This window comes from Gracilinanus agilis, chromosome 2 (genome assembly GCF_016433145.1).
Source record: "Gracilinanus agilis isolate LMUSP501 chromosome 2, AgileGrace, whole genome shotgun sequence".
NCBI lineage: Eukaryota > Metazoa > Chordata > Mammalia > Didelphimorphia > Didelphidae > Gracilinanus > Gracilinanus agilis.
In genome coordinates, this window is record NC_058131.1 from 574,664,048 (window position 1) to 574,683,724 (window position 19,677).

Here is a 19,677-nt window from a genome sequence, read left to right on the forward strand (position 1 = left end):
TATTCATATGTGTGTGTGTTTTATGTCATACTTCATGAATCATTCAGTTCTTATGTATCTTTTCTTTGCTGCAAATATTAGTATAGTATTTTATGTCTCAGTTATATAGGATTCAGAAGAACTGAGTTTTAGTTTAGTTTGCTCAGCTGGTGGTCTTAGGATTCACCTGCCTGGGCCTCAGTTTTATGGGCTTAGAGTTGGAAGCGATCTTAGAGATCATCTTGCCCAACTTCCTAATTTTACAGATAAGGAAACTGATGCTAAATAATTGAGACATAAATAAAAACACTGTACCAGTACTTGGAGCCAAGGCAAGATGCATGAACATGATTTATGAGGAATGGCATATATAATCATAATTTACTGCTTCTTTCAAGTAATGGAGGTCTTTTGCAGTTTTAGGAATATCAAATTCTTTTTTTAGTTATTTTTTTTAAACCCTTAACTTCTATCTTAGAATCAGTATTGTGCATTGGTTCCAAGGCAGAAGAATGGTAAGGGCTAGGCAATGGGTATTAAGTGGCTTGTCCAGAGTCACACAGCTAGAAAGTGTCTGAGGCCAGATTTGAACCCAGGACCTTCCATCTCTTAGGCTGACTCTCAATCCACTGAGCCACCTAGCTGCTTTAAAAAAAAAAATGCGTGGAATATTCTTAAAATAGTTTTAAAAGAACAGTTTTGAAGGCCTACTTTGGGCCAGATCTAAGACACATTTTTAAAAATTCTCTACCTATATACCCTTAACAAATCTCACCTCTTAATGCTTTAAAATATTATAAAACTACTACCATCCCTGGTTTATAGCCATTTTTGTACCCCAAATTCATCTTTTGCATGTGTTTTGCCTCCTCTATGGAAGTGTGTGTTGCTGAAAAGTATTTGAATATACTGTTGTTTTACTTCTACCCAATTCTCTCAAATTTTTGCTATAAAACCATATATATTTCTATTCTTGATTTAATCAAAATATATGTGATTAACATCAGTATTAAACACCAGAAGCAGTGGAGTACCAATCTTAAACAAATTTAGAAATATTTAAATATTTCCTTTTTTGTTTTTATTCTAATTCAGTTTTCTTAATCCATGTATTAATGTTTATATCTGTGATAATACTACTAAATACATTTTGCAATTAAAGATTCTCTAAACAAAGCAGATGTTTTGTCCATATCTAAATATGCCACCACTCTATATTTAGATGTTTGCTAATTGGGTTATAAGAGAATCAAGAGAGAATTGAGTCTCCTTAGCAAATACCTGCTAGTTTGAACAAAACTAGCATTAGTCTCCAAATCTTTTAAAGTTCTCATTGTCAGTACCTATTTTGATGTAATTTTTTTCTTTCTTCTCTGCAGGCTGATACATTGAAAGAAAGATATCAGAAGATCGGAGACACCAAAAGGAATACTCCAATTGAAACTCTCTGTGAGAACTTTCCAGGTAAAGTCCTGTTAGAGTTTCCTTTGAATTGTGTGCCTGTTAATGGTGTGAAAGGAATTGAGTGTTGTCTTTTTGAAATGACTAATTCCCTTTGACTGGATATGAATTTAACATATGATTATTTTCTTGAAGAGTTTGCAAAGTAGTATGTGATCCATGCTAGGACAATAGGAAAAAGGCGTAACTCATAATCATTTCTTTCAGATATAAGTCAAGGTAGGTTTTATCAGTTCTATTTGACACTTGAAGAAACTTATGCAGAAAATCCACTTTGCTCATTCTGATGTTCTTCTAATCCCTTTCCCCACAGAGGAGATGGCAACATACCTTCGATATGTCAGGCGATTAGATTTCTTTGAGAAACCAGACTATGATTACTTACGGACACTCTTTACAGAGCTCTTTGAAAGAAAAGGCTACACCTTTGACTATGCCTATGACTGGGTTGGAAGGCCAATTGTAAGTGTCTCCCCACATCAAGTAGTTCTCTCTCACTTCTAGACCAGCATTCTTACTCTTGCCACTATTAAGACTTTTGGAAAAGTAATTGCCTTAAATATAGATACTTCATTTATCCACCATTTAGTTTGAATTCACAGTCTACTCTCAAAGATAGAAAGCAAGAATAACTTTACTAAATGATTTTAAGACATTCATAATTATTTTAAGAAAAGTCTGGGTCCTATGCTTAAAAAATTGATATTGAGTAAGGTTTGAAGTACTTGGCATCTGACATAAAAGTTTCTTTTTCAGAAAATCTCAGAATTTGCTTTTCTGGCAATGAGAAAGTATGTCCCCTTGCCGACTTTGCGTATGCTTAATACTATATACCATGCTTTTTTAAAAGATATTTTAAATATGAATTAAATTCTCACATTGAGAATTAGATGTCCATATGGACCGTGCTATTTTTTATGGAAAGGAAAATTGAAGAGGCAAGGTCATTACTAAGTTTCCATTTGTAAAGTTATAATATTTTAACCAAGAAGAACAGAATATACCTGTATTCACTATTTGGCTTTTTGCTTTATTTTTCTAGCCTACTCCAGTAGGGTCAGTTCATGTAGATTCTGGTACATCTGCAATAACCAGAGAAAGCCACACACACAGGGAACGGCCATCACAACAACAACCTCTTCGAAACCAGGTCTGTGATTCTTTCCTGTTCTTTCAGCTACTCCTCTATGCATTAAAAGCCAAACTCTCCTGCATTTTTTCTTTAAAATAAACAAAATTCTGAAAAAGAAGGCACAAAGCCATTAGGTTTGTTGGCAGTTTTTCCTGTCACAGTGATTTTGTTGTCATACTAGCTTTTCCCAGATGTTCATAAATGTCCTTGGTTATGACCAAATGTGATCTACTGGTGCATGAGACCCTAGAAACTTCTTGTCTTCCAGAACTTACAAGCTGAGGGTATCCTTTATTTGAACCTTGAAGTGATTCTAAGGCAAATGAAGGAGACATATTCAAGACTTATCAGTTGGCTTATTCTAGATCTGATCTTTTAAGAATTCTGGGCAAGCAGTTTGATTTGGTATCTATTGAGTAGTTCTACACTGTTGATGTAGGAATTCTCTTGATTGTCAGTTTGTCATGATTCTTAATGAACCTTTCAAGAATTTCCTAATTGCTTAGAACCCATTTCTGGATGTAGAGAGGAAATCTAGCAAAGTCCTTCTTGGAGATAATTTGGATTCTCAACTGACCCATTTAGTCCTCAGATTTATTCTAAAGTGAGGCAGTCTGGTGTGAAGTCGAGCCTGACTCTACTTTCTGTTATACCAAACAGGTCATATTAACCTATAGTTTTTATTGCTTGGAATCACTTAAATGGTCTCAGTGGAGGAATAGAATGTAATCTCATCACATAATACTTCATCTTTTGGAATTCTCTTGGTATTGATGTGTGAATAATTTTTTTTTTTGCAAACCATTTTCTATTTGGTTGAAATTGCAATAAATAGTATTTACATGTAATTATCAAAAAGGGGAGTTGTAGTAAATGAAAATCTGGTTTGATTCAGTGAAACTAATAAGGTGAAAGTGTTACGGTCTTTAGTGTTATTTCAAGTGAGATGTTTTTGCCAGTGCCTGTAGTTATGTAGGAAATTGTCATCTGCTGAACAGAAGGCTTCTTTCTAAACATTTGTAGCTTAGACTTCTATCTCTTAGATTCCTTTTTTTAGGATCATAGCTGTCCTAGCCAAAGAGTACAGCACATAATGGCTAACTTGCTGGTAATGATCTCTATTTAAGTTGGGCCTTGAACAAGAGCCTTAGTCTATTGCTGGGATTTTACTTGAAGCTTTATAACATTGTAAAGCTTACACTTCACTGGCATAGCCTTCCAATAATCCATGTTTTGTAGTATTCTATAACTCCAAAGGGTTTGGGATTTCCCACAGTAATATGACATTTACTCTAACTTCTAGCAGATTCTGGAATATTCTTGCTGGGTAGAGTTCTTTCTGTTAGTTAGTGATTGGAATCTTGATATTGAAGTTTTTATACTCTGGCTTCTCTTAATCTGTAGTTTTGCTGGCATTTTATTTATATCCCTGGTTATTTCCTAGTGTTTATAAAAATTCCAATTATAGCTGCTTATATTTGTTATCTCTGGAAATCAAGTACTAATTTAGATTAAATGAGCTTTTAGGTTTTGAAGTCAGTGTGAGTTGACTCAGAGCAGGATTGTGTATTCATCCGTGGCATAGCAAGTCCCCCTCTCAAATTGTGAATATAATATTAACTTTTAGTTTATGAAATCATACAAACATCTGAAATTGCTTATCAGCACAACTTTTAGTAATCAGCCAAACTGCCTCTCCCTTCAGACAGCTAAACAAAGGCAATATGTTATATGTCCCATCTTGTAGGTAGACTGTGTATTCAACCTTCAAGACTCTCAAGAGGCTTCCTAATTATCTTAACCTTCACAAGTATTTATAAATATATATGGTAGAAAGGTGATTTCTGACCTTAATAAGTGTAAGGGTGGTCATCAGTTATTTGGAGGACCAAATGGTAGTGGTAGGGGCTTGATTTGTACTCAGGTTATGATATGGTTAAAAAAGTCCAGCTTTCATTCTCCAGTTATGACCTAAGATAAATTGTTTAATCATTCTGTACCTGGTTTTTTGTTTGTTTGTTTGTTTTCATTTATGTTATAAAGGAGTAACTAACTCTAGGCAACCTTCAGGCTCCCTTCTAGAGTCTGAATTGCCCAGGAAGTAAGTCTATGTATTTAAAAATGCTATTTTAATTTTTTTTTCTATTTGTTTCATGGAAAATATTTCACTATACAGATACCAATGTTTGACTATCAAAACCAGGGCTGCCTATTCAGTGTGAAGGACATAAATAATCTGAGACCTTCTATAAAGAGTGTTCAGGTGGCCATATTGGTTTCTCTTTCCTGATCTTGATGAAAATCTTCATTAGCAACAGTTACAAAATGAATTACAGTGTATACTTCAGTTTACTGGCTTAAACTGCAGGTGTGTTGCAGTTTGATTCTTGTTTGTAATTTAAAATCCAAAATGATATTTTAGGCCCAATATCTTTGGTAACATTTTGGATAATGTGCTCTAAGAACACATACTATATTCTTTTTTTAACTCTTACCTTCCATCTTAGAATCAATACTTTGTATTGTTTCCAAGGCAGAATTCTGGTAAGGGCTGGGCAAGGGGGACTAAGTGATTTGCCCAGGGTCACACATTTAAGAAATATCTGAGGTTAAATTTGAACACAGGACCTCCCATCTCTAGGCCTGACTCTCAATCCACTGAGCCACCTAGCTATCCCCCATATAACCATATTCTTTTTTTTTTTTTTAAACCCTTACCTTCCGTCTTGGAGTCAATACTGTGTATTGGCTCCAAGGCAGAAGAGTGGTAATGGTAGGCAATGGGGGTTAAGTGACTTGCCCAGGGTCACACAGCTGGGAAGTATCTGAGGCCAGATTTGAACCTAGGACCTCCCGTCTCTAGGCCTGGCTCTCAATACACTGAGCTACCCAGCTGCCCCCCCATATACTATATTCTTAATAGTATCTGTATTTAACAATAATCTGTCCTTAACTTAATCTGTACTTACAGACATTCAAATAGTAACTTTAAAATGTGACCTTTTTCAAACCCCTCATCTAGGGAAAATCAGTGTATAAATATACACATATACATAAAATATATTAAAAAAAAGTATATACACATATAATTATGTACCCATATATATAAAGTTGAATATCTTCATCTAAACAATTAGTTGTCTTTACAAATACAATGCAGGCTATTTTTCAAGATATTAATTTTGTTAAAATAAAGAGTTTGAATTAAATCACAAATTTGGATGGAGTGCCTATTCCTAATAGTCAGGTTCACTCACAAACATCTTAACATGGGTTAATCTTTCCCATCATTTGGCCCTATACCTCTTAGTTCTCATTATTTCCTTATTTGTTACCTTTGACGTTGATAATGCCAGTCAGGATTCCAGCCTGACTAGTCTTTTAAAAAATCCATTGTTAGTACTGCTCTTTTTATCAGGGATTTTCAAAATAGTTTCAGTAGTCTTCTGTTTAGGCAAGACCTTCTTAAGTATTGTCTGACTGTATCACTTCTAGAAACCAATCTTGCCATTTTCCATAAATTAATTAAAGTAAATAATAGTCTCTTCATTGAGCATGATGATGAGGCATGATATACTCTTGTAATATAGAATATTATGTAGGACAAACATACCCCATTTCCTGCTCTTGACACTTTTATTCCATCACACAGAGAAGATATATCCATCAAATAGGCATTATAGAAAGCACTCTTATGATTAGGTTAAGCTTTCCCCCAACTTCTATGCCCTTTTTTCATTTTCCCTTTCTTTTGGTAGACTAGATGTGGACATCATAGAGGACAATGATTACTTAAATCAGAAGTTTTGGGGGAGATAGGTATTCTCACTCTACCTACCTCCCCCTCCCCCCAAGAAGGCTTCTTACATAAGATCTGAGTAGAATTTTATATTAACCTAAGGCAAACAGTTTGGGCCTTTATGATTTCTATTTTTTCCCCCTAATTTCTTTGAAAGGAGACATTAATCAGTAGGTCAATGGTTCCATTTTGAGATTTGCAACAATGATACTAGACATCTAGATCTACCAAACTCTGTTAGAGATAAAAATTCATTCTATGTTCTTAATGAATTCAATGATACTATTTATCTTTCTTCCCTGAGCTCATGTGTTGTTTATGCAAGATAAAAGAAAAAGATTTATTTCTCATCCCTACATGTAAGTAAACTTCTTTGGCTTCAGATTGACTCATAAAAAAAAAAAAAAAAAAGCCTAGATCCATAGACTAAGCCAAGAAGATACTCTGAAAAATCATTAATTCTTTCTTTAAAAAGAAATAAGGGGGCAACTGGGTGGCTCAGTGGATTGAGAGCCAGACCTAGAGATGGGAAGTCCTAGGTTCAGATTTGGCCTCAGACACTTCCTAGCTGTGTGACCCTGGGCAAGTCACTCAACCCCCATTGCCTAGCCCTATATATTGACTCCAAGATGGAAGGTAAGGGAAAGAGAGAGGGGTGAGGGGAGAGAGAGAGAGAGAGAGAAATACATTTAAAATCAAATCAGCCCAGCTAAGTAGAAAACAAAATCAAATTATTGTGTATTTTGGAATAGTCACGTCCTCAGGGAAAGAGAGGGGTTTTTTGTTTTGTTTTTTAAACCCTTACCTTCTGTCTTAGAATCAATACTAGTTATAGGTTCCAAGGCAGAAGAGCAGTAAGAACCTGGCAGTGGGGGGGTAAGTGACTTGCTCCAGGGTCATATGGCTAGGAAGTATCTGAGGCCAAATTTGAACCCAGGACTTCTCATCTCCAGGCCTGGCTCCTTTATCCACTGAGCCACTAAGCTGCCCTGAAAGAAGTTAAAAAAATTTTTTTTATGAAGACTGTGGCAAAAATAGCCCTTTCATTGGTCCAGAGCTGCCATGATCTAGGCTTATCCAGAGATGGAGAGGGAACCAAAATAATGAATAGTTTGGGTAGTTAGCTGGGGTTATATGTCAACTGGGTACCTTAGTAGATTGAGTGACTTTATTTTAAAATGCAGGTTCAGTAGCCTTAACAAACCAAAAGCTGATTAACTCTCCATTCTCCTTCCTTTTGCAGAGTACCGCTTAGTTCTCAGCGAGGTTCAGGATTTGCTAGTTGAAGGGGCGGACGAGTTTGCTCAGAGATAACTTGCCTCCTTCTATCCTGTGTGTAATTTCCTAACGTGCTGTCTGTTGTCTAGTGAGAACACGGGCATACAGAACCGACGCCCTCCCCCGTTGCTCACCTCCAGCATAGATCTCAATACAGGATAGGGTTTCTCTTCCTCTCCTTTGGGAACTTAATACTGAAGGGACATTGAAACAAGCAGGTGTGAAAACTGAAATAAAATCCTTTGCCTTAGCTCCTCCTGTTCTATCACCTGGTCACTGCTACTCACCTCAGCTCTTAATTCTCTATTCCATATTAAAAGTTTTCTTCTATCTGTGTGCATTTTTTCATTATTTCATTCCTTTGGCTAGTATGTTAAGATACAATTTTAAAAGTCCATTTTTCCTACATTTAAAGAAAATAATTTGGTTAAATTGGGAAAAATCCTTCAGTTTTAGAAGGGGAACCTATTTAGCTGATCTGTAGACTTAAATTTCATAAGTTTTCCCTTATTAGCCCTGAGCCTCTCTTTGACAGTATTCCCTCAGTCCTGACCTATAGTATTTCCATCTACTAATGAGGTGAGATGATTTAGGCTTAATTATTGCTTCTTTGATGCTGACATTACCCTTTAGTCTCTGAAATAAATTGTGTTTTACTTATACCTAGAAGCAGGCTTCAGAGACTTGGGAAATGCAGATGGAAAAAACAAGAGGGAACCCATTATATTGAGCACCCAAATTTTCTTCCCATTAAGTTGTCCAGACGGGAGGGAACAGCCAAGAAGTAGCTTGGGGCAGTGGGACAGGCCTAGAGTTGGAGCCACGAACCCCATGGGGAATCTCAACTCTACCACTTATTGACATGTTGGACTGTGGGAAAATCATTCCACTCTTCTGAGTCCCAACTCCCTCATCTGTAAAATGGAAATGATATGTGATGAAAGCACTTTAGGAACTGTGAGGTCCTCTAGAAATGTGCTTATTTCTATGGTCTCCCAAAAAGATTTTATTTTCTGGGGCTGCTCATGAGCAGAGATGCAGTGATTTGGGTCTTTAAACTTCTATTCCTCATATTGCTGTGTTAGTGGTTATCTTTTCCATTTATGGGGAGGGCAGCAAGCTGTCTATTATTTTTTTTGTAATCCTCTCATGGATTTGGTGGTAGTGTCCCTTTTTTCCCCCATCCCCAAGATTTTGATGTTACCTAATTTCTAGCCCTTCTCTGAGGATTGAAATTCTAACATATCCCTTCTGTTAAGTAGTTAGGATTGAAATCCTGTGTCAGAAAATTGTCATTTCATAAAGAGAAACATTGGCTTCACAGATGAAGTTTCTTGAAGTTTCATTGTTTCCAAAGCTATCTTATCTTATCACTTTAAGGTAGAGGAAAAGAGATTGAAGTAGAGATTTATAGATTGCTGGTGTGTTCCCTATAGTCTCTCACAGACCCCTACAGAACTGATATGATTGTCCTTTTAGGACCTTCGTAATTAATGAGTCTTGGAAGAGTTCCTTTCAGGTCGTGGCCATATTTTCTTTTATTCTTTAAAGAAATATGGTATTTAATTAGATACACAGAAACTAGACGTTAATCCACTATTCGTGTGTTTAGTATATTACCTGAAGTAATCCTTTATTCGGCAAGTTCAGTTTACTAGGTTTCATGAGCTTCTTTGAGCAGACAAGTTAGGTAGATCTTGGTTTTGTTAAAATATATAAGCCTATAATCTTACCAGTTTTTTTTAAAAATCCCTCACACATCACAGTCTGATACACTAACAAGTTTTTTACTCTTCAGGATGTTTCTTTTTCATACATTCTTCTTTTCCTCCTACCCCTGACAAGGGGAAGTGAAATTTTATCTAAGCAGTTTGATAAGAGAAACTGTGCTCCCTCTTAACCTTTTTGGTACTATCCAGTTTCTTGCGTTGGTGTATATAGTTGAAGACAAGTAGTGAGTTCTAGACCACTGTTTAAGTCTCAATAGATGGCAGATTTGAGGTAAAATTGATTAGTTTTTCTTTCCAGATGTAATAAAAATGAATTCAAAGTGAGTTTCGTGCAAGGAAGAGAATGGTGGTTCCATTGACTAGAATAAAAACCTATTGTTATTGTTCCTCATGCTTCAGAGTAGGTGCTCATCTAGAGGTATTTGGGAGAATTTTTCTGCTCACAGTTTATAGTTTTTACATTACACCTTCCTCTAGATGTCACTAGTAGTATAATATTTGGGATTGTTTATTTTAGAGCAAAGTTATGTTTACCTTGTTCCCTACTTATTATTCATTGGCCCCAGAAAAAGTTTTCCCTGCCAAAAAGAGGTGTTATGAGGCATTATATTCTTCTATTCCTCTTGGGAATTACTCTCTAGCTCTTACCCATATTCTCCATGGGTTTTCCATTAGCATTGATTTTATGTCTTTTTTGCATGGCTGCCTTTTTGTTTCTATTTTCTAACAGGCAAGGTAAGCAGTCATAACTCAGATTTTTAAGTGGGAAGTATTTGAAGATATTCCACCAGAGCTAATATTGTAAAGTTCCAATTTTTCCAGTTGTGAGATTATAATACTTGATGTGAACCTTTCTGAGTAACACAGAAAATAATTTTCCTACTTTTCTCATAAATAACCCTTCAACTCCTGAACTACGTTAATTTTGCCACAGAATATCAGTGAAAGATCTGGAAGAATAGAAAATTTGCATCTTAATTTCCCTATTGGTATTGCTTTGCCAGTGCTAGCTGCCATACTGGATTTTGAAAAAAACACTATCTGCATTATATTATCTAGTTGTTATTTGCTATTCATGTATACCCAGAACTTCTGTAGACATCTAACAAGAAAAGTAAAACAAATATGTTAACTCTGATCACGTGTCATCGCTAAAAGCCTTATATTGGTAAATGGGATATGGATAAGGAACAGACCTGGGATATCACTGTATGAGTAACTCCCAGGTAAGGAAATTTCCTCTTCTAATTTGAATCAGCACATCCTATGCCATTTAGTCTTAAGAGAGTTGCCTAGAGCAAAGAGAGTGCTGTGAACTAGATTAAAATGTTATTGGGAAATATTTAACAAAATAAATAAAAATACAATAGAACACAGATAATATAATGTGTATATGGTTTTCTAAATCAGTATGCCCCAGTGGGATCCTTATGTACTGTGTAGAGACTGGTTTCTTTTTGAGTTTGAAACCGCTGGCTTACAGCATTGGGAAGTTGTGATTTGAACAGTCACACATAGTATGTGTCTCAGAGCTAGGGCTGAATCCTGGCTCTTCCAGATCTTTACTCACTACACCATACAACCTAACTTTCGCAAATGACTTTCTAGAAATTGAAGAGCTTTCTCCACAAACCCTAGTTGCAGAACAAATCTTTCTGTGACATGGAAACTGTAGTAGCCCCAGCAGTTTGCCATTACAGGGAAAAATAGAACAATCCTATGTGATAAACTGATTCTTGCCCTAAGCTCACTTTGATCTTTCAGGTTTTGCTACCTTCAGTTGATTTATAAAACGATGAGAACAGTGTGTCATCAGTTTTTGTGCTGCCAGAATGGAAAATGTGTAAGAAGCCATGTGGAATTGTAACATTTTCTTCTCTTAAAAAGAAAAATATTCCATTTCCTGTAGGGTATGTTTTTTATATCTGCCCTTGGTTTGCACTTTGAAATTATTTCCAAATTAAACTAATAATACTTTAACCCTTATATAGCAGTACCAAGGACTTTTTTGTTTCTTTTTTAAAAAGAGGAATGTCTTATGATTTCATACATATAGAAAATACCCATTAAAGTGAATTTTCTCTTGACCAGTGGAGATCAACAACAGCTCTGCAACCTATAGCCCTACAAAATTGCCTGGAACACTTGAGAAGTTGTGACTTGCTTGGCATCAGTCAAGCCTGTATATGTCAGACTCAGGATTTAAACCTAAGTTTAAACCTAAGCTCTCTATCCACTACTCCATGCTGTCCTTCCTAATAACAGAATTTAATCCTTCAAGTAAACTTTGGATTTTAAATTTAGTGAGAACAAGTATACAGATTAAAAGGCAGGCAGTGACATCAGCCAAAGTTCCAATTTGTATTTTGTTAAAACTAATATCATTTCCAACATTATAAATAGAAGAAGGTTTTATGAACATTTTCCCATAAAATTATACATCTCTTGTTTCCTAAATCAAATAAAAAATGGAGAGAATTCGTGTGCAAAGTAAAAGCTGCATGAGACTCAGAATAATACTGTGCCCTGTAAATAAACATCTCTACTAATTTCTAAAAAGAACAAAAAGTTATTAGTTGGTGGTAGATCTCAATGATGTGTTTATTCATTCCAAATACTAGGTAAAAGGTCCAAGGAGGGAAAAGTCATTTTCATTAAGAGCGAAGGATGTTCTTTATTAATTACAAACATCTCTTTTGAACGTTAGAAAAGTTGATATCAGTTAGTTACAATATGTGTTATAACAATTTCTCACATAGAATCTAAGGATGAATGAAATTGTGGCCGTTAAATATTCTAGATTCCTTGATGGTGGATGTTCAAAACTATAAAGTCATAAGATTCTTATGATTGGCATGCTCTGTGGCAGATTATAATTTTGGGAAGTCATCCTTCCAGTTATCTGTTATCCATAATAGTTAGAGAAAGGGAATCTTTAAGAAGCCTTTCTTTTTCTCCTATCTGACCCATAGTGGTATGGGACCCTTCTTTATGCACTTGGCTTTTCCACTCAAGAACTTCAAAATTAGCCTGACTAGGATAATTTATTGTATTTCTTCCCCTTGTGGTTCCTGATCCCATTAACTGAAAGGGTGAGCAAAAGAGCTCCCTTTTCTATGTATTGAAGAGCTTGAGCATTATGATTACCGTTGAATGTGAGCTGCCAGTGACACTAGTCTAGGAGTTAGAATTTGCTAGGGAAAAAGTAAAGCCTCAAACCATTACACCCTGACACATTCCTTCTTTCTTTTTTATTGAACTCAACATTTACAGCTCTGTACCTTTCTAGAACTTATAACACTAAAAAATGGCTTCTATGCAGAGCAGTAGTTCTCCCTTCCTTGACCCCCTGATACTGTTTGTATCAGCAGCAATTAAAATTTGATTTACTAATTCCTTATTGCTGCTTCTCCAGCTTCTTATTTTTCATCTTCATGGAGCTCTAGTGCTGTAATAGCAGAGCAACACCTCCTCAGCCATCTGGCCCAGGAAAAGAGGCACCTAAACAAAATCATCAAAAACAACACAAATGAGCAAGATCAGAATAGAATGAGATGTGAAAAAACAGGAAAAGGCCAAGAGAAGAGGGCCAGGAATGCCAGCCTTTTCGTTTCAAAGATGAAAGCAGAGTCCAGGGATGTTTGAGTTGAAGGCTCTCCCTTTGCTAGGAAAGGATCCTCCTCCCTTTGCTTTCTAGAAGGAAGTAATCCACATTAAAGTGAGTAGTTAAAACTTTTTCCAAATCCCGACAGAGGCTATTAGCTAAGGCAATTATAAAATCATTGGAGACTTTATCGCATCCTTCCATATTCATTGGAAAGATGCCTGCATTTGATTAGGAAAAGAGTCTTGTACATTCATGATTTATGTCCATATTGCCTTAATAAAACATCACCTAGAAGTTGCTTTTGAATGTTATGCCCTATTCTGAAGAGAAGGCATTGTGTTGATATCCTCAGTGCCAGAAATTACTTTTATTTTTTTCTGGATAGATTTTTAATCAATGAAATCATTTGTAAATATATTGCAATTGCTACTCAAATACTACTAATACAGAAACTTCAGAGCTTTTTTTTTCTTTTGGGAGTAGACAGTCATGTATTGACTGGTTTTGCTGAAATAAATATAGCCAAACTAACTTTTCCTCAGTGCTTTGCAGGGATTCTTAATTAAAAGAAAAAATTAAAACAAAATCCACAATTACAGGAAGAATACAACTAATTAACTTGATTTTTGTCATTGCTTGCCATGGCTTCACCTTTCCTTCTATATATTGCTCTCGTGCTTCCTAATGCCCTAGCAGAATGCATCGACAGATCGTCGAGGAGAGTGGGAAATCCAGCCCAGCCGGCAGACAAATACCTCGTACCTGACATCTCACTTGGCTGCAGACCGGCATGGGGGATCAGTGCAGGTATTGCCTTTATTGCCTTTTTCTGACTTTCCTAGCTTGGCTTTTGGAATGTTGGCATGCTTCTGAAACTCTTCTGTCTTTGGAATGGAAACCTCTACCCAAGGGTAAGCTATTCTTCATATTTTTGGCAGAGCCACCCTTTTGCTGATTTTTTGGCTTAATCAAACTTACGGAGGTGTTGATCTCACTTCTAGGCATTGTCAGATGATTGTAGGAATGTCAGTAAGCAACTAACATCCTTATGATTTCAAATGTTTCTGATTGACTTAGTCTTGTAATGCAGAAAGATAAGCCATATAGTATATACTCTTCATGACAAACTATATTATTTACCTTCAGGATTGCCTAGCCATTTTAAACATATCTGTCTGTACTTGAAAAGACATTTGAAGGCTTAAGAGTTGAATTAGTGTTGACCAGACAGAAACTGTATTGGTAATAGAGAACTTTGAACAAATCATAGTGGTATGAGAAATATCCCTTAGGCAATCTTACGGCACACTAGTACTTGGAAGTAGTGTTCACTGGCTAGCTTTGGCCAAAGGTTATATAAAGCTTGCTTAGCAGTGGTCATGCTGATATGTACTGTGGAGTACAGGAAGTTTAGTATGTGAGCATATGCCATTATATGTTTTTTCTACTAGGTGATTAAGAGGTTGGATTATTTCTTTTCTTTTCCAATAAAAACAAAACAAATAACATCCAGAAGAAACGCCATCATTTATTTCTGATGTCATCTAGGTTACCTTGATTCCTTCTTCTCCTCTTGAGTACTAAGAAGACCAGTTCCTTACATTTTCTTCATCACTAATTATATTAACTTTATTCTTTATCTTTTTCTTCATTGGTGATTTGCCACATTCATTACTGTGTACTTGTATCAAGGAGGACCCGCTTGTAAGAACCCCATCTTGATATATTTTCTTTTTTTAGATGTTTCAGAGAAGTAGTCATTCAATTTCAGAATACGTTGTTGCCTTTGATGTGAAATTGTGGAATACTGTAGTGCATTCTTTGTAATGATTTGATAGATTGGAAGATCTGTGGGGAACCCAAACTCAGGTGGCATTAGGAATGCACAATTATATGAAATTTCCAAATGTGGAATTTTAGTTTTTATATTGAGTTTGATTTAAGAATCAGTTTTTCCTATATAATTTTTCTCCCTATCCACCTCTCCCACCCCATTTCACCCCTCAAAAAAAATCCAACCGTTCATCCATAGAAAGAATGTGCCATCAAGTTTTCTCTTGCACATAAGACATTTCTCTGTTACCCTGTTTGTGCTTGTGTCTGATACCAAGTTATCTTAAATTCATAAAAAATAAATGTAAAATTCTGTATTTAGATTTTAAGAACCATTTGATTCAAAAAATCAAAAATGCAAAGAAAGTCTGAACAGTAAATAGTTCCATTTTAAAAAGACCTTAGTCTTTTTAAAGTATATTTTATACTTTTTATAGTAGACTGTAAGTTTAACATGATTCATCTATGTAATGTGTAAACCAAAACTGATTTATCTTAGATATACTAATAAAAGCATAGGGTTCATAATAAGAGAATTTATAGTCCTACTTTATGTAGTCTGCCCGGATCCGACGGCATCCGGAGTATTCTACTCAGTTGTGTCTTGTGTGAAGAATAATATACTGGAGTTAATCCAAAAGACAGGAACCATGACAGTAAAAGAACTTTATCCCTGGCCATATGAGGATCAGTAGTAGGAAAGGTGACTGTTTAGCCTGGAGAAGAAGAAACTTAACAAGAGCATGATGGCTTTTTCAAGTATTTCAAGGCCCTCCATGTAAAACTTTGTTTTGCTTGAACCCAGATGATAGAAGCTAGGAGCAGTATGTGAAAAGAGGCAGATTTTTACTTACTATAGAAAAAATCTACACAAAAGTTAAACAACTTTTCAGAAACACAATGGGCCGCCTTTGGGGAAATTAGGTTGCCTTACTGAAGGTATTCAAGTGGAGACTGAATGAACTCTACTTCTCAAGGGTACCAATTCAAGAACCTCAAGCCTCTAAGGTTCCTTCCAAATTTGAGATTTTTTCAGTTTTTCCAGACTCAATTCCAGCAACACTTCTTTAATGATATTATGTAATAGTTACTATATCTCTGAATTTTAAACAAAAATATTCTAGCCTTTATCATCAACCCTGAGCCAAAACCATTATGCCAGTACCTTGGTAAGTACTGCAATGCTCAAAAGTAGTGCCTACTGGCACAATAGTAAAGTGTTTGGCAATCACTCAACATAGCCATACCAGAAAAAGGAATGATATCTAATTCTCCAGTTTGTCAGGTCTTCAAAGTTCTTGGATTTTGAAATTTGTTCCTGCAGTTGCTGCTATGCAAGACTATGTTGTTTGGTCTAAAGTCTCAGATTAAATATATTTTACAAAACTGACTTACTTTGAAGCCATCTTAATTAAATTGCCTAGTTGATTTCTTATAAATCCTATTGTAGAAAGATTGTAGGATTTAAAAATATTTAGCTTTTAGTTTGCACTTAGTTGTGTTGAGAATATTTTATACCCATTAATCATTTTCACATGATTGAAGTGACTCAGAGAGTTGAGTATTGGTCAAATTCTCTAAATGAGTGAGCAAAAAATGTCACCAGCTATGTTGATGACCTCAGGTAAGTTGGCCTTTCTAAGCCTCAGTGGCTTTCTTTGTCAAGTGGTTTTCTAGCTCCCAAGATAAAACTTGTTTCTGTGAATAGTAAAATAAGTTAGTGTTAAGAAATAGGGAGTAAAATTCTGACTATCATTGGATCTTGGAGCAAGGCTGATTTTTATCCCCGACTCTAGGCCTTCCTTTATAGATATTTCTTGGATATTGTTAAATAATACTTCAAAAATTTTTGAGATCCCAAAGAAAATAAAACTTGTATTTTGAAATGAAATGCTGGATATTACTTCGTGTTATTCATATCTATTACCTATGGCTAATTTTATGAAACATAAAGTTCTCTTGAATCCTGTATGAAATTTAATTAAGGAAAAATAAAGTAAACTACAGTACTGATTAGAGCAATAAATAAGGCTGGGCAAATCAAGTGGAGGGGAGAAAAAGGTAACTTTAAAAAATCAACTCATGGGGACCAACTAAGTGGCTCAGTGGATTGAGAACCAGGTCTAGAGACAGGAGGTCCTAGGTTCAAATCTGAACCCAGACTCTTCAAAGTTGTGAGATCCAGGGTAAATCACTTAACCCCCATTGCCTTAAAAAGATAAGTAAATTCACTTTAGACATTAGGAAATACTCTAGTGAGTTGATTATATGATTCATTATCATCATCATCATATTCCATTTATGTGATGCCACATAATTTTTCAAAACACCTATATGAACATAATTCCATTTAATCCTAACATCAACTCTTTTAAGTGGTCAATGCAAGTATTGTTATTTCTGTTTTACAGAATAGAAAACTGAAGTTTGGTGAGGTTGCAGCACCTTGCTTGTGCTCTCAGTCTTAGTAAGGGGCAGAATTATCCTAGAACTAGACTATCTTGACATTTAATCCTTTGTCCTACCTTCTAAACCATTCAAGCAAAATGGACATGTTCTCAGATCACCCTTGAGTTCTAGAATTCAAGAGTTGTAGACTCACAAGGCAGCTGTTAGTATCTATTGGCCCTGTGGAGTGTTTTCTTTTTTATTATGTCCAAGAGTAGAAACCTTAGTTTTTGTTTTATGTTTTCTGCTGACTCGTTTGTATCTTGCTTTCTGTTCTCTTTAACATGGGATAAATTCCACTTCAGTTGCATTTAAGCATATACTAAACACTTGCTATGTGCAAAGCATTATGAGGCATTGGAGACACAGCTAACTAAAACAATCCTTGTCCTCCAGCTGCAATAACAAAAGAGAAGGCTTTGTACAGAGAGGCAAGAACACTGGACTAGGGGCTCTTTGCCCTTCTACTCTCTTGGCTAGACCTTTCTAGTTTAAACAGCTTCTATAATTCCGATATATATATATATATATATATATATATATATATATTTTAACCCTTTCATCTTAGAATCAATACTGTATAATGGTTCCAAGGCAAAAAAGAACAGTAAATAGCTAGGCAATGGGGGTTAAGTGCCTTGCCCAGGGCCACACAGTCAGGAAGTGTTTGAGATCAGATTCTAACCCAAGACCTTCCATCTCTAGGCCTGGCTCTCAATCCACCAAGCTACCTGGCTGCACCCCCTTGTAGGATATACTTTAACACTTGTGTGTTTCTCCAGAGCAGCTCTTTAAGTGCTTTTTTCACCTAAAGCTCTGCTGTTTACAGAATGAATTTATTAGCATTATCACAGGTGTGCAGTTAGAATTTTAGCATAAAAATCACATGAAAGGTTTGAGAAATAAGAAAATGAGCCCATTCTCCAACAGTGTGAAGAATCAGGCAAGCATGATTCTTTAGATTTGGGACTCTGCTTTTAAGCACTTCAGGAATACTCTAGGGGGCACTCTTGTTCAAATAAAGATTGGACTTCTGAATCTCATTCCAACCATGTTAGTCTAGGATGCAGTGATCTTTTAGGCCCAAGGTGTGTAGTAAGTGCTTTCTCCAATCAGCAGTTTGGATCTTTAGTCCTATGGTGGGACTTGAGATGGAGCCATTCAACTTCACTTTGCAGTTTTTGTCATGATGTTTGATGTGATAGGTTTAAACATCAAAAAACTCAGAAGATCCCATCTGGCATTAATGACCTACCTTGTAAACAAAGTTTACAAAACAAAGCTGTAAAAAAGGATGAATCCTAACTGCTGCAAGTAGGAAAGATGTGTATAAACAGATATTTAGCTACACTAATAGTTCCAAATTATAGTTGGAAAAAGTAGCCTCTGAAAAATGAAACAAGACTGAAAGAGTTTAAAAAATAAGGTTGGCTGTTGGGGGATAGGAGTGGTGGTTATCATAGCCTGCTGTGCCAACAAAAAGACAAAGAAATCTTGTTACTTGAGCAGAAAAGGAGCTAGGGAGGTGGCTCAGTAGATACAAAGCCAGGCCTGGAGATGGGAAGTCCTGGGTTCAGATCTGGCCTCAAGATATTTCCTAGTTGTGTGACCCTGGGTAAGTCATTTAACTCCCATTGCCTAGCCCTTACTACTCTTGCCTTGAAAGTGATACTTAGTATTGTTTCTAAAATAGAAAGTAAGGATTTATAAAATAAAATAAAAGGAACTGGCCAAAACTGCAGAGAAGTTTCTGGAGAAAATTGTGAATATATTGTTTCCTAAGCAATATTATTTCTTTCTTTGTTGTAATGTTTCTTGTAGCCTAATTTCCAGTTTGCTGAATTCATGTAATTATAGCCTAAAGAGAAATCATTCATCAAATTGTTTTAACCTTCAGAGAACAGCTGTGACATTTTTAATTTCATGATTTCCTTAGAATAAACCTTCACTCAAAGAAGAAACTCTGGTAATTTGTTAATTTCACCAGCAGAAATATTATTTAGGTTTTGTCTTCTCATCTATTGCATGTCCAGATGCTTAAATGCAATTCCTAAAGTATCATTACTATCAACACAGAAAATTAAGTGTTCCAGGGACTGTCCAAGTGGAAGCCTTGCCTTGTTTTCTTCCGCCTAGCCCCATGGAAGGCCACCTGATCTCAGGACCTAGCAGCAACTTTGTAGTGAGCAGCCTCTGTTACACTCTGCCTTTTTGTTTCAGGTGGTGAGCTCAACAAATGGAGAGCTGAACGTTGATGACCCAACAGGGGCACACTCCAATGCACCCATCACAGCGCATGCCGAGGTGGAGGTAGTGGAGGAAGCTAAGTACGTTTATCTTTCAGAGGGCCTTTTGACCATGGATTCAGATATGTTGGGGGTTTTTTCTCCTTTAGTACTCCACTTTGAAT

At 36.0% G+C, this 19,677-nt stretch overlaps 1 protein-coding gene across 1 annotated transcript in view; it reads left to right on the forward strand.

Moving 5' to 3' along the window:
- Nucleotides 1–19,677, forward strand: part of CSNK1G1 (casein kinase 1 gamma 1) — a 111,828-nt gene that overhangs the window by 86,053 nt on the left and 6,098 nt on the right. The window contains 5 exon segments of the mRNA XM_044665353.1: nucleotides 1,359–1,443; nucleotides 1,754–1,902; nucleotides 2,483–2,590; nucleotides 13,683–13,793; nucleotides 19,488–19,594. Of these exon segments, the coding sequence (XP_044521288.1) occupies nucleotides 1,359–1,443; nucleotides 1,754–1,902; nucleotides 2,483–2,590; nucleotides 13,683–13,793; nucleotides 19,488–19,594 (560 nt within the window).